Below are 14003 nucleotides of genomic sequence, written 5' to 3'. Positions count from 1 at the left end.
GAATCTATTGAGAGCAACGACATTTATTAATTATTACTGGTAGATTCCACGATTCTTTCATCTTTTCACTTGATGAAAAAGTTTGTTGCCTTTGTTGATAGTTACTGTATAAATGTAATTCACGAATTAAAGAAAAAAGTATGTTGTTTTGCCATGAAATGAAATATCTTTGGCAGACTCGCTAGTAATTGCAAAATTCTTATGACTATTCCAGTAAGTTAGTAGATAATGGTAAAGCTTATTACTGGCCAATACGCTGTTAATACGGCCAGTGGAAAATGACATTCATAGACGCTATTTGTGGTGGAGGTGAACTTAGTAAGAAACATTAGTCAGTTTAACTGTATCAATGTCATTCACGAATGGCTATTAAACGATTACAACGGCCAGCAGCAAAAGAGGATTTGTTTACGATATACAGATGCCGGGTGTCAGTATAGACAAGAGGCTATACTGACAGGCAGCAAATGTACAGCTCTGTGGTGTAGTGGTTAACACAGCCTTTCACATGGGCGACTTGGGTTCGAATCTCGAGATGGCAACACTTTCTATTTCGGGCCCGGCTGAACTAGACTTGCCTGGTTTCTTGTTTGGTAAGATATGTTTTCAGACATTTATGAGGTGAAAGCTAGAGGAGAGAGTTTTTGGAAGATTTGAAACCATGCTGCAGCAGTATTTACACCTGAGGCAGCAAATGGTACCACCGGACCATGCTAGGCCATTAATAACTAAATCTTACTCTCAACAAAACTGATCAGAGATCTGTTTGTTTTCTAGAACATTCTGGACAGCAGCTTCTGTCCCAGGTTGTCATGGCTCCTGGGTGAGGGAATCTTCTTCCAGAAATTGCAGTTGTCCCGCCTACTCAGTCCTATTTGTGTAACCCACCACCCTCCAGACTTCCCCCTATGGGGACACGGAACATGGGGACATCCCAACAGCTCCAATTCAGCCGATGGAAAACCTGCCGGTCAACATGGACCCCTCTAAATCAAGTTATAGGAGAGGGAATTTAAGGAGATCAGCAGTGTTCTGCCACTTTTCTCTTACACTTCATTTACTGTATACACTCTTTATAAAAAGCACACAGAGACACACACTTATGTACCTATACACAATACTGTAATACTAATACAGCCACAATAATTATGATTTTCTTCTCCTTCAAAGCACAATATATACTATGCCTTTTTACCTCTGAAAACTTTGCTATCTACCTCCATAAATGCAACTGCATTTGATTATGCATAATGTATAAATATATAAATATATTATTTTGCTTTATACATTTTCTACTTTTTTGTGACTGTGTTTATACTGTGTGAGTGTGTATGCTTTTGTTTATGAATACCTTGCCTATTATTATTACCCACTCTTTATATGCTCAAAGGAAGACTCACTCAATAAGTTTAGGGTTTCTACAGTAGCTCAGGCTATAGAGTGGTTTTCTCTTCAAAGAGAGGCAAATTGTTCTTGACTTTGGGTGTTGGGAACAGAGCTAGGTCCCTTCTTTCCCATTGTTTGGTATAGCCTGATTGCCATTCAATGTGTCCCACCCTTGTCTGTCAATGACAATGACCGGTCGGCTAAAGACAAAACAGACCAGCGGCCATGTTAGAAATATTGCTCCAATAAAATTCAATCCCAATGAATTAACAGTGCATCCCACAAGGTCTAAGACTTTACAGATATAAAAATAACAAAACCATTTACCCAAAGTTCAACCCTGACTGGGAAGTGTCACCTTCAACATTTGTGTCTCATAGTCTTATTCCCACTCGCTGACTTTTCAATTGTTTTCTATACAAAACAAAAAAATCAAGCATTTTTTCCTGGGAACCTCCAGACTGTTGCTTGAGCCAGTGGAGCTGCCCCATTTCCGCCCCTTACTCAGGGATGCTCTCGGATAGGCAAATGTGTCCTCCCCTTCCTCCTCACGACACCCATCCTCTCCTTCTGCTGAGACTGTCACCAATTATTTATGTTAGTCCACATTTCAGACCAGAGAGTTATGGTCAGTAAGGCAGTTCACCCATTCCCAGAGTCTTAACTGGAGATCTATTAAAATGAATAAAAAAACACATCCTCTCTACTTCTATTCCTTGAACCAAGCATGCAAATATGGGCTCATATTCATGAAGCCCCTCTTTTCTAGTGCTGACCTAAGATCAAGTACACCGCTGTTCATGTACCTTTATTCATTCTATAATTTATGCAAAAATTATCATAAAGCAGCATTCCTATACTCAGATGTTTAATGAATACGGGGCCTAACAAGGCTTGCATACATGCAAACAAAACATGAAGACAAACAGATGTGGTTTTAAAGTATTGGAACAGTATCTTTTGATGTTGTCCTAAACCCTTGTATGTGCTCTCTCTCTCTCTGTATCTCTGTGTGTGTGGGTGTGTTTATTTATTTTTAAAAACAACAATCTTGTACACTGTCCATCAGGAAATAAACAAATGTCCTGTTGAAGCTCACTGTTGTTTCATGTCTATTTAATTTGAGCTTGTTATTGATTGAAAGGGGACTACATTTTCAAACTTTATTATTTTTCCCCTAAATAGGAAGTCAGCCAGACCTAACTGCATGTTGGGTCCAGGGAGATTACCACAATAAGCTTGCAGAAACCCCAACCTTAGCTTGCAATTTTGTATCACTACCCACCCATCCCTCCCACCAATTCAGATAACACCTTTCGTAGAACATTTGGGCAAAATCATTATGCTAGAACTAGGAAATACCACTAGGGATGCCCCTTTGCCTCTTTTCTAGTCTTGCTGTGACATCTGTTTCACATGTCCCCATGATGGTGAGGGAAGCACTGGTTACATTGACAAATGTGTAAAAGGAGGATGGGAACTAGCCGTTTACACCAAGACAGATATCTCAAGATCGACTGTTCTGAATCCACTGGGAGTTACTGCAATTAACACAGCCTTAATCAAAATTTGTGAGAAAAAATTGGGTAAAATTAAGTTGATTGGAGCTGATTCTCTTAACACAGTGAACTCTTACCTATCAACATAATGTCATCAAAACACCATCATTAACATTCTTCATTTGTTCCCTCCTAACAATTACTTATGGAAAAATGTATAGCTGATTACTATACCCTTTAGGTATAATATATATCTAACCTTTCACCAGGCCATATATTATAGCTAAATGGAAGGTTACAAGTACATTGAAACAGTATGTGTACAGTAGCCATCAAAGCATTTTTGAGCATTCTTGTCATGCCCTATAGTGTGAAATAGACTCACAGTCATGGGATGACTGCTGTGTCGGGGGATATGCCAGAAAATGGTTTTGCTTGTATGTTGTTGGTATGTTGTTTTGGAATTTGTTGATTTAACTTTGGGAGCAATTTTGCTTCCCAAATTGACCCCAATTCTATGCAATGAAGTTTGGTCCAAGCCCTGACCAAGCATAGCCTTAAAAGGCGCTGCATAGCCTAGAGTATTGATCTGTTTCGGAGGCACATCCCTGATATAACAATCTTCTTGAGAACAGCCATGTTTCAGCCTAAATAGGATAAGTCTGCAATGTCATTTATGAACATGCATTTTCCTGTATTTATTTATCACATTGTGTGCCAAAATGACAGTAGAAAATATTTATTTATTCAGAATTTATGATTCAAACATTTACTGATTTTGAAATCTGTGATATGTTATTTAATAACTGTGGTTTTCATTAAATTCTGTTCTTCTGTTTCTGTGTCTTTTATTCCATCAGATATCATAAAAGATATATAACATAAATCAGCCTTCTTTTTCAGGCCCTTTTTATTATCACGGACACTACCAACAGTTTTCAGTACACCAGCACTTGGAACGTTGGCTCCACCACTCCCTCCCCCTCTCACCATAACTGGCTCTCTCCACCGCCTGCCACACCCTCAGCCACTACTCCCCTCTCCAAACTCGCCTCCGTCAGCACAACTCTTTATTTTCTCTAACTATAACAGTGGCAATAGAGTGTTGCCTGTCAGCCTGTCAGTTCGTCGCCTCCAAAGCAGGCCTTACTCATTACCCCCGCCAACATAGAATGACATTTTGTAGAATGGAACTTCCCATTCCAACCAGCAATCATTAGGAATGTTAGTTATTTGATGGCACCTAGGTGTTTTTGCATGTGGGGTACTGTATGTATAACATATTGAAACATATTTTACATATGCTTTATTGTAAATATGGAAAGTACCATGGCAATTTTGCATTAAAGATAATTGCTACAGAACTCCATATCCATCAAAATACGCCAGTCCAGAACATCTAGTTCTGGATGTCGTTGTCCAATCTATTGGTTAAAATTCTATGAGCAGGAAGGCCCTTCTCTGGCCCGCTGCCTGATGGGGTCCGACAGCAGTGTGTTCTGGGATTACTCACAATGAAAAGACAGGCATTCCAGTACTAGCGGCCTTTGTCGCAGCGCTGCCACTGTTTGCTTTTGACAAGACAGCTGTTCAAAATGCTCACCACCCCATGGGATTGCATGGAGGGAAAAAACACGGGCGTGACTTCCGTTGAAAAGTTCAGTTCCATTACCGCTAACCCCCACCCCAATCGCCCAGAATCAATGTGCACCTCAGACCTGTAGTAAAAAACAAAACCATAACCATATATGTCACAAATGTAGCTTTGGATTTCACATTGGACTCTTTCGTTGCATGAAAGTGAAGGCATGTTGGTGGCATTTTTACCTCCAGTGCGACCTGACATTGCAAACACCTGGAACTAGCTCCTCCTTGTGCTATTCTTGACCTGAAGGAAGAAAAAAAACTTCAGGTAGTCTCTCATCTGCAATGTTCATCCATGTGGACGAGTTAAGATGGAGTGTTGCCTGGTTAATGTACAAAAGTGGAAGTCATGTCACAACCTTTCTTTCCATTTCCCCATAAAACTATAACGTTCTGCTTGTGGAATTGTGCATCCAAAACAACAATACTTTAAGGCAATCTTACCTGTGGACTGTGAGCCCACCGTATCAATCTCAAAGCATCAAATAAAGTATGGTTTGCCTATGTGTGTGTGGTAATACCTTCTCTGGGCAGCAGACGGCCAAGGTTTTAAAGCATCTGACCTATAATCAGAGTTTTTCAATAGGTGAAAATAAAAATAAATGTAGTTCTTTCCCTGAGCAAGGCAATCAAACGTAATTGCTCCACAGGTGCCCCCTAATGCTGGCTATCCCAATTCAGAGGCGTTAGATTACATGTTGGGAAGCCAAATCTTAGACCTTGGGTGCAAACAGACGGATATCCTCTATTGAACATGCTGTCATTGTAAACTGTACTATTCTACACAGTTAGTGGAACAAAGATCAAAACTGGGCTGCCTGTGGGAACGCTGCCTAAGCATGTTGCATTGTGGTGCCCTCTTAGGTCCTGCTGTACTCATTGCTGTGATTAGCCCTTTGCTCTAATGAATGCTTGTCGCATCTGTAGGAGCAGCTGGCCCTCACAGGAAGGAATGATAATGAATAGACTGCAAAGCATCGGGACCTGTGGTACACCAGGAAGGACACAGAGACACAGGTGATACAGAAAAACAATACCAGCAGTAAACTGCACAAAAGTTGGCCACTTTCTGAGTGTTCTGGTTCCATAAGTGGATCGGCCTACTTGATGACATTATCAGCTTTCACTGCAAAAACAATTCCAACGAACAATCAGATTTCTATAAAACTAACCTAGATCTCCAATATTGTCTTTTTAAAGTACATTTTGTGATATGTTTGCAATTATTTGTTGCTGTATGTTGCCTCAAACATTTTCTCTAAAGGTACAATAAAGTATGTAAACTATATGGATGTAATTGTCAGCTTCCAGAATGACCTAGAATTAGTCCGTACAGACTAGTGTCTAAAGGAGTTTATAAAGAAAATGGGTGACGGTTGTTAAGCAGCCCTTTTCTGTTATCTGCCCATACTTTATCACTGTTTTTAAAAGTGTTTAAAAGTAAGTTTAAGTAAAGAATTTTTGAGATACATTTTAACATAAATTGTCGCACACAATAAAAAAAGTAAAACGAAGGTAAAGCTAGTGGTAGCTTTACCTTCCTGTTGCAGTGACAAAGTTATTCCCATATCTCAAATTTCCCCTGGTTCTGGAATAAAAAGCATGCTCAAAGAAAATGCTCTATTAAGATATGATATAGTCTATGTCCAGGAAGCCTAAGAACAGTACTTGTTATGACCCTCAGATGCAGTGCAGTAAAATGGTATTTGTCCTTTAAACGTGTTGACATTAGAAATAAAAATGTTGTGATGATCAACCATTTTGATGTAGACTTGTGTGAATGCATATTCTTGGCACTTCTGAATCATCTGTCCACAGAACATGGTTCCAGAACTCTTGAAGATTATCCAGGTGCTTTGGGCAAACTCAAGACAATTAGTTATATTTCTCTTTATGAGCAGTGGTTTACGCCTTGCTACTCTGCCTTCATTCCTATTTTTGCCTAGTATCTTTCTGTGATGAACACTGACCCACAGATTCCTGGATAATCTAGGGATTATTTGTGTCTTCCTGGGTTTTAGTTTGAAGGTTTATTTGTCAAATGCACCGAACAACACAGCGTCATCCTGCACAATTAAATTATTGTGACATGGCACCCGACAACTACATAATGAGAGTTAAGAAGTAGAGTATACAAGCAAAACTATAGCAAGACAGAAAATTATAATAAAATATAGCAACAATATACATTACACTGTACACTAGCAGCAGTTAGGAGTACTGTAAACTAGCAGCAATATTGGTAGTAATGTTGATATAGCAGCAGTCAGGGTAGTATTTAGATCCAGCTCCGGAAAACATTACAAGACCACTGCCACTTTTTCTTTCCTTTCCAAAAAAGTTGAAAAGGAAAGTTTTGAGTGAGGAACAGAAGCGTTCAATTTGCAGTGGTCTCTTAATTTTAACCCTTCTGTTCCTCACTCAAAATCTCCCTTTATTTGACTATTTTGGAAAAGAAAGAAAAAGGTGCAGTGGTCTCTTAATTTTTTCCAGAGCTTTATGTCATGGCAGTAATATACATAAGTGTAAACTAGCAGCAATTGGTAGAGTTATTGAATATTATAAATACAGTGGGGCAAAAAAGTATTTAGTCAGCCACCAATTGTGCAAGTTCTCCCACTTAAAAAGATGAGAGAGGCCTGTAATTTTCATCATAGGTACACTTCAACTATGAGAGACAAAAAGAGAAAATAGAATCCAGAAAATCACATTCTAGGATTTTTAATGAATTTATTGTAGGTATTTGGTCACCTACAAACAAGCAAGATTTCTGGCTCTCACAGACCTGTAACTTCTTTAAGAGGCTCCTCTGTCCTCCACTCATTACCTGTATTAATGGCACCTGTTTGAACTTGTTATCAGTATAAAAGACACCTGTCCACAACCTCAAACAGTCACACTCCAAACTCCACTATGGCCAAGACCAAAGAGCTGTCAAAGGACACCAGAAACAAAATTGTAGACCTGCACCAGGCAGGGAAGACTGAATCTGCAATAGGTAAGCAGCTTGGTGTGAAGAAATCAACTGTGGGAGCAATTATAAGAAAATGGAAGACATACAAGACCACTGATAATCTCCCTCGATCCGGGGCTCCATGCAAGATCTCACCCGTGGGGTGAAAATTATCACAAGAACGGTGAGCAAAAATCCCAGAACCACACGGGGGGACCTAGTGAATGAGCTGCAGAGAGCAGGGACCAAAGTAACAAAGGCTACCATCAGTAACACACTACGCCACCAGGGACTCAAATCCTGAGGTTTGCTAGAGAGCATTTGGATGATCCAGAAGAGGATTGGGAGAATGTAATATGGTCAGATGAAACCAAAATATAACCTTTTGGCAAGAACTCAACTCGTCGTGTTTGGAGGAGAAAGAATGCTGAGTTGCATCCAAAGAACACCATACCTACTGTGAAGCATGGGGGTGGAAACATCATGCTTTGGGGCTGTTTTTCTGCAAAGGGACCAGGACGACTGATCCGTGTAAAGGAAAGAATGAATGGGGCCATGTATCATGAGATTTTGAGTGAAAACCTCCTTCCATCAGCAAGGGCATTGAAGATGAAACGTGGCTGTGTCTTTCAGCATGACAATGATCCCAAACACACCGCCCGGGCAACGAAGGAGTGGCTTCGTAAGAAGCATTTCAAGGCCCTGGAGTGGCCTAGCCAGTCACCAGATCTCAACCCCATAGAAATTCTTTGGAGGGAGTTGAAAGTCTGTGTTGCCCAGCGACAGCCCCAAAACATCCCTGCTCTAGAGGAGATCTGCATGGAGGAATGGGCCAAAATACCAGCAACAGTGTGTGAAAACCTTGTGAAGACTTACAGAAAACGTTTGACCTCTGTAATTACCTCTATAATTAAAGGGTATATAACAAAGTATTGAGAAGAACTGTTGTTATTGACCAAATACATCTTTTCCACCATAATTTACCAATAAATTCATAAAAAATCCTACAATGTGATTTTCTGGATTTCTTTTTCTCATTTTGTCTCTCATAGTTGAAGTGTACCTATGATGAAAATTACAGGCCTCTCTCATCTTTTTAAGTGGAAGAACTTGCACAATTGGTGGCTGACTAAGTACTTGTTTGCCCCACTGTACATATGAGTGCAATAAGCTTATGAATGGTGGCATAGCAGAATACAACTACATAGTAAGAATGTAAGAAAAATCTACACACAGCAAAGGTATAGCATGAAGATAAAGCAATAATACAAATAACACTGTACATAGCAGCAGTTTAAAAAGAAACTAGCAGCACTATTGGCAGTGGTATAGAAATTATAGATATGGCAAGTATGACAGGAATATCCATAAAAAATATGAACTAGCATCAATTTTGAAAGAGTAGGATGGGGGAGTATGAACAGCATGGTAGAAGCATTAATTATTATAGATACATGTGTAATGAATGGTGCACGTAAAGAAATATTCTAATGCCCATTAAAATTACCTGAAAGGACATCAGAGCACCTAGAATGAATCGTGTGTGATTAGTATGATCATAGGTCAGTGGTTGCTGGTTGAGGAGCCTTATGGCCTAAGGGTAAAAACTGTTTCTGAGTCCGGAAATGTGTACTCTGATGCTCCGGTAGTGTCTACCAGACACCAGTAGCGTGAACAGACCATAGCCTAGGTGGCTGTAATCTTTGATAATGTTCCATGCTCTCCAAAGTCATCGTGTATGGTAGATGCATTGCACGGAGGGAAGATGGCAGCCGATGATGCACTCCCCAGACTTTACCGGCCTCTGGAGGGACTTGCGGTCTGCAGTGGAGCAGCTGCCATAGCAGTAATGCAGCCTGAGAGGATGCTTTCAATGGTGCACCGGTAGAAGTTGGTGAGAGTGTCCCTTTCCAAACTGACAAGACTCTGGAACTTGTGTTCCTCCAATGTCAATCAGAAGGAGAGGGACAAAGTTATTCAGATTACTTGTAGGCTGAGCTGGCCAAAATCAGGCCGGATTGTTAATTGTATTCCAACACCTGACCCTGATAATCCCTTTCGTTAGACTGAATTAACTAGGAGGCCTATAACTTTTTATAATCTAAGGATTGCATGTTTGATTACCTAGCATAACAAACAAATGAAGCAAGCACTTTAGAGGCATATTTTCTCCCTCTCCCGCTTCCCTCTATATATTACTACAACCTGCAAAAAGAACTTAACTTCAAAGTGAAAACAAAACTTTTCACAGCACTGTATATGCTCTCTTGTGACTAAAAATACTTTCAATAAACACATGAATGACCAGAATACATCTGCTGATTTTAGTTAATGTTTAACTTTTTTCAGAGAATTTCCTCAATGTGCCTGAGATACTCAGCATTTTAACAGTTTACACTGATATTTAGTCTTCTCATACTCGCTTTATACACTCAGTACTGTCTCCCAAAATTCTGATCTTGTTCAGTTAGAAAAGAGGTTTAAGAGGAAGAGGTTAGGGAAGTCGTGTTTTACGTTTTTAATTAAGTCTTAGGCAGGATTCTACAAAGCGCCCCTTTAATACGGCAACACCACACCTAACTATTTCATATCAACATTCTCAGTCCAGACCAAAGTTTGACAATTACAATGCATTCTGTAACTATTGGCACTCTTGGTATTGATGATTTGGTCTAAAATATCAAAATACATATACTGATTTGAAGTCTCATATAAACCTTATTCTCAGGATGTACAAACCCGATTCCAAAAAAGTTGGGACACTGTACAAATTGTGAGTAAAAAAGGAATGGAATAATTTACAAATCTCATAAACTTATATTTAATTCACAATATAATATAGATAACATATCGAATGTTGAAAGTGAGACATTTTGTAATGTCATGCCAAATATTGGCTCATTTTGGATTTCATGAGAGCTACACATTCCAAAAAAGTTGGGACAGGTAGTAATAAGAGGCTGGAAAAGTTAAATGTACAGATAGGCAACAGCTGGAGGACAAATTTGCAACTTATTATGTCAATTGGCATGATTGGGTATATAAAGAGCCTCTCAAGAGTGTCAGTGTCTCTCAGAGGTCAAGATGGGCAGAGGATCACCAATTACCCAATGCTGCGGCAAAAAATAGTGGAGCAATATCAGAAAGGAGTTTCTTAGAGAAAAATTGCAAAGAGTTTGAAGTTTTCATCATCTACAGTGCATAATATCATCCAAAGATTCAGAGAATCTGGAACATTCTCTGTGCGTAAGGGTCAAGGCCGGAAAACCATACTGGATGCCCGTGATCTTCGGGCCCTCAGACGGCACTGCATCACATACAGGAATGATACTGTAATGGAAATCACAACATGGGCTCAGGAATACTTCCAGAAAACATTGTGGGTGAACACAATCCACCGTGCCATTCGCCGTTGCCGGCTAAAACTCTATAGGTCAAAAAAGAAGCCGTATCTAAACAGGATCCAGAAGCGCAGGATCCTGCGCTTCTGTTCATTTTGGAAAACTGGGACGCCATGTCATCCAGACTAAAGAGGACAAGGACAACCCAAATTGTTATCAGCGCTCAGTTCAGAAGCCTGCATCTCTGATGGTATGGGATTGCATGAGTGCGTGTGGCATGGGCAGCCTACACATCTGGAAAGGCACCATCAATGCTGACAGTTATATCCAAGTTCTAGAACAACATATGCTCTCATCCAGACGTCGTCTCTTTCAGGGAAGACCTTGCATTTTCCAACATGACAATGCCAGACCACATACTGCATCAATTACAATGTCATGGCTGCATAGAAGAAGGATTCGGGTACTGAAATGGCCAGCCTGCAGTCCAGATCTTTCACCCATAGAAAACATTTGGCGCATCATAAAGAGGAAGGTGTGACAAAGAAGACTTAAGACAGTATTAGACAAGAATGGGACAACATTCCTATTCATAAACTTGAGCAACTTGTCTCCTCAGTCCCCAGACGTTTGCAGTCTGTTATGAAAAGAAGAGGGGATGCCACACAATGGTAAACATGGCCTTGTCCCAACTTTTTTGAGATGTGTTGATGCCATGAAATTTCAAAACAACTTATTTTTCCCTTAGAGTGATACATTTTCTCAGTAAAATTTTTTTATATGTCTTCTATGTTGTATTCTGAATAAAATATTGAAATTTGAAACTTCCACATCATTGCATTGTTTTTATTCACAGTTGTACAGTGTCCCAACTTTTTTGGAATCTGGTTTGTAGTACATTAAATATTTGTGAAAATGTAATGCAGATGTTTCATAAGCAAATGTAAAAAATCATTAACATACCTTCCATTTGCAGAGTTCATTATTTATCAGACAGAGCCTTCACACTATTAGAAACATATGTTCCTCAAATACATCATACAGAATTGTACACAAGCTGATTATAGTGATATCATAATAGGACAAAAAGGACAAAAAACTGAGTAAGAAATAACTTAAAATGCTAAAGAAACCGGTCATAGGTCCGGTTCAACCAGGGGAATGGGAAGTGTGTGATTAGCGTGACAGGAAAGGTGACTGCACAGAAATACATCAAAGAATAAATTATTATTCTGTGAGTCATCACAGAAGATACAAATAGGAATTATGCATCATTAATGCTAAAGGCAACACTCCCCATGGCAAGACATTCCAGTTTCCAAACCAGCACCACACACACAAACACTAAACTCTGGCTTAGTGATACATCGATCAAGGTTTTGGGCCAATAGTTTAATTAAATCAAGTCAATAGATCATTGGAAATATATTCATAGATACAATGTGACTGCTTGTTATCAGTCTGTTACTTTGTGAGGTGTAATTTAATACATTCAGCTACCAAACTGTATTAGAACAGTCCCTCTAACTGCACTATTATACAGACATGTGTAGAGATCCTTCCCTTCAAAATTTTTTTTACAAATATTTACAGTAACAGTCACATTTGGACACACTCATTCAAGTGTATTTCGCGATTGTTATTATTTTCCACATTGAAGAATCTTCAATTTTACATACATGTTCAGCTTTTAACACGTTTTTAGGTTACTACATGGTTACTACTAAATGTTATTTCATAGTTTTCATGTCTTCATTATTATTCTATAACATGGAAAATAGTATCAATTAAGAGTTTATTTGTTTCCCTTATTCTACAAAGTAGCCACCCTTTGCCTGATGACAGCTTTGCACCGCCCTGCATTATCTCAATCAGCTACCTGGAATGGACTAACAGGTGTGCGTTCAAATTACAAATTGGAAATCTTTCCGTCTTAATGCATTTGAGCAGTTGAGTTGGGACAAGGTTGGGTAAATATACAAAAATAACATCATTATTACATCTTTATGATAGTAGCCCATATTATGGCAAGAACAGCTCAAATAGGCAGCGACATGACAGTCCATTACTTTAAAACATGAAGGTCAGTCAATCTGTTCAGGAGACTATGTAAATCAGGCCTTTATGATCGAATTGCTGTAAAGAAACAACTACAGAGATGCAGAGAGGGTGAATGGGTTATCCCCTCATGTGTAGTTCCCACTAAGCAATAAGGAGGAGGTGTGATGGTGTGGGGGTGCTTTGCTGGTGATGCAGTCACGATTTATTTAGAATCCAAGGCGCACTCAACCAGAATGGCTACCATAGTATTATGCAGCGATACACCACCCTGTCTGGTTTTCACATAGTGGGACTATTGCTTTTCAACAGGACATTATATCCAAAATACACCTCCAACCTGCATAAGGCGAATTTGACCATGGCGAGTGATGGTGCTGCATCATATGATCTGGCCTCCTCAATTAACTGACCTCAACCCAGTTTAGATGGTTTAGGATAAGTTTGATCGCAGAGTGAAGGAAAAGCAGGAACGCCTTAAAGACTGTTGGAAAATAATTCCTGATGACTCACAAAGTGGGTTTACAGAATGCCAAGTGTGCAAAATTGTTGAACGATTCCATGTGTTATTGCTTAGTTTTGATGTCTTCACTATTATTCTACAATGTGGACAATAGTAAAAATAAAGAAATACTCTTGAATTAGTAGGTGTCCAAACTTTTGATGGGTACTGTATATATTCTTCAGGAGTATGACCCAATGCTAGACATCTCAAGGTTGTGTAAGCATGTAGGTGGATTGTGAGGGTTTACACCACCTTTGCCCTTGTGAACTGAACATCAATCAAACAAATCAATTTTATACACTTACAATTGAGGAATAAGACATCTTGGTGAACACAAATTTGCTGCGCAATAGAACTGGGTTGGGGTAAGTTTGCGTTGATCTTTGTTTCTGGCAGGAAAGTGTGTTAGCAACTGTTTATTAGAGTTTCTTGAGCTGCTCGTTGGTTTTATTGATTTTGAGGTCCATCTTGTCCACCTTGCCCAGCAGGTTGTCCAGAGAAGCATCCTGATCCTCAATCTCAGACTGGAGGCCCATTCCCAGGTTCTTCAGCCTGCTTAGGCCCAGGGACATCTCATCTGATATCGAGCAAGAACAGTGGGGGTTAATAGGTATTCG

General features: G+C 39.5%; 2 protein-coding genes across 2 annotated transcripts in view; one reads left to right on the top strand and one right to left on the bottom strand.

The window, feature by feature from the left end:
- Positions 1-1222, top strand: part of si:dkey-178e17.3 (somatomedin-B and thrombospondin type-1 domain-containing protein) — a 155397-nt gene extending 154175 nt beyond the window's left edge. Inside the window, exon 5 of the mRNA XM_029124470.2 lies at positions 778-1222. Coding sequence (XP_028980303.2) covers positions 778-883 — 106 coding nt within the window. The 3' untranslated portion in view covers positions 884-1222. The remainder of the gene's footprint in view (positions 1-777) is intronic.
- Positions 1223-11701: 10479 nt separating this feature from the next.
- Positions 11702-14003, bottom strand: part of snap29 (synaptosome associated protein 29) — a 33893-nt gene continuing 31591 nt past the window's right edge. The window contains exon 6 of the mRNA XM_013131556.4: positions 11702-13963. Coding sequence (XP_012987010.1) covers positions 13806-13963 — 158 coding nt within the window. The 3' untranslated portion in view covers positions 11702-13805. The remainder of the gene's footprint in view (positions 13964-14003) is intronic.

Source organism: Esox lucius, chromosome 13 (genome assembly GCF_011004845.1).
Source record: "Esox lucius isolate fEsoLuc1 chromosome 13, fEsoLuc1.pri, whole genome shotgun sequence".
Taxonomy (NCBI): Eukaryota; Metazoa; Chordata; class Actinopteri; order Esociformes; family Esocidae; genus Esox; species Esox lucius.
This window is presented reverse-complemented; position numbering and strand designations above follow the sequence as displayed.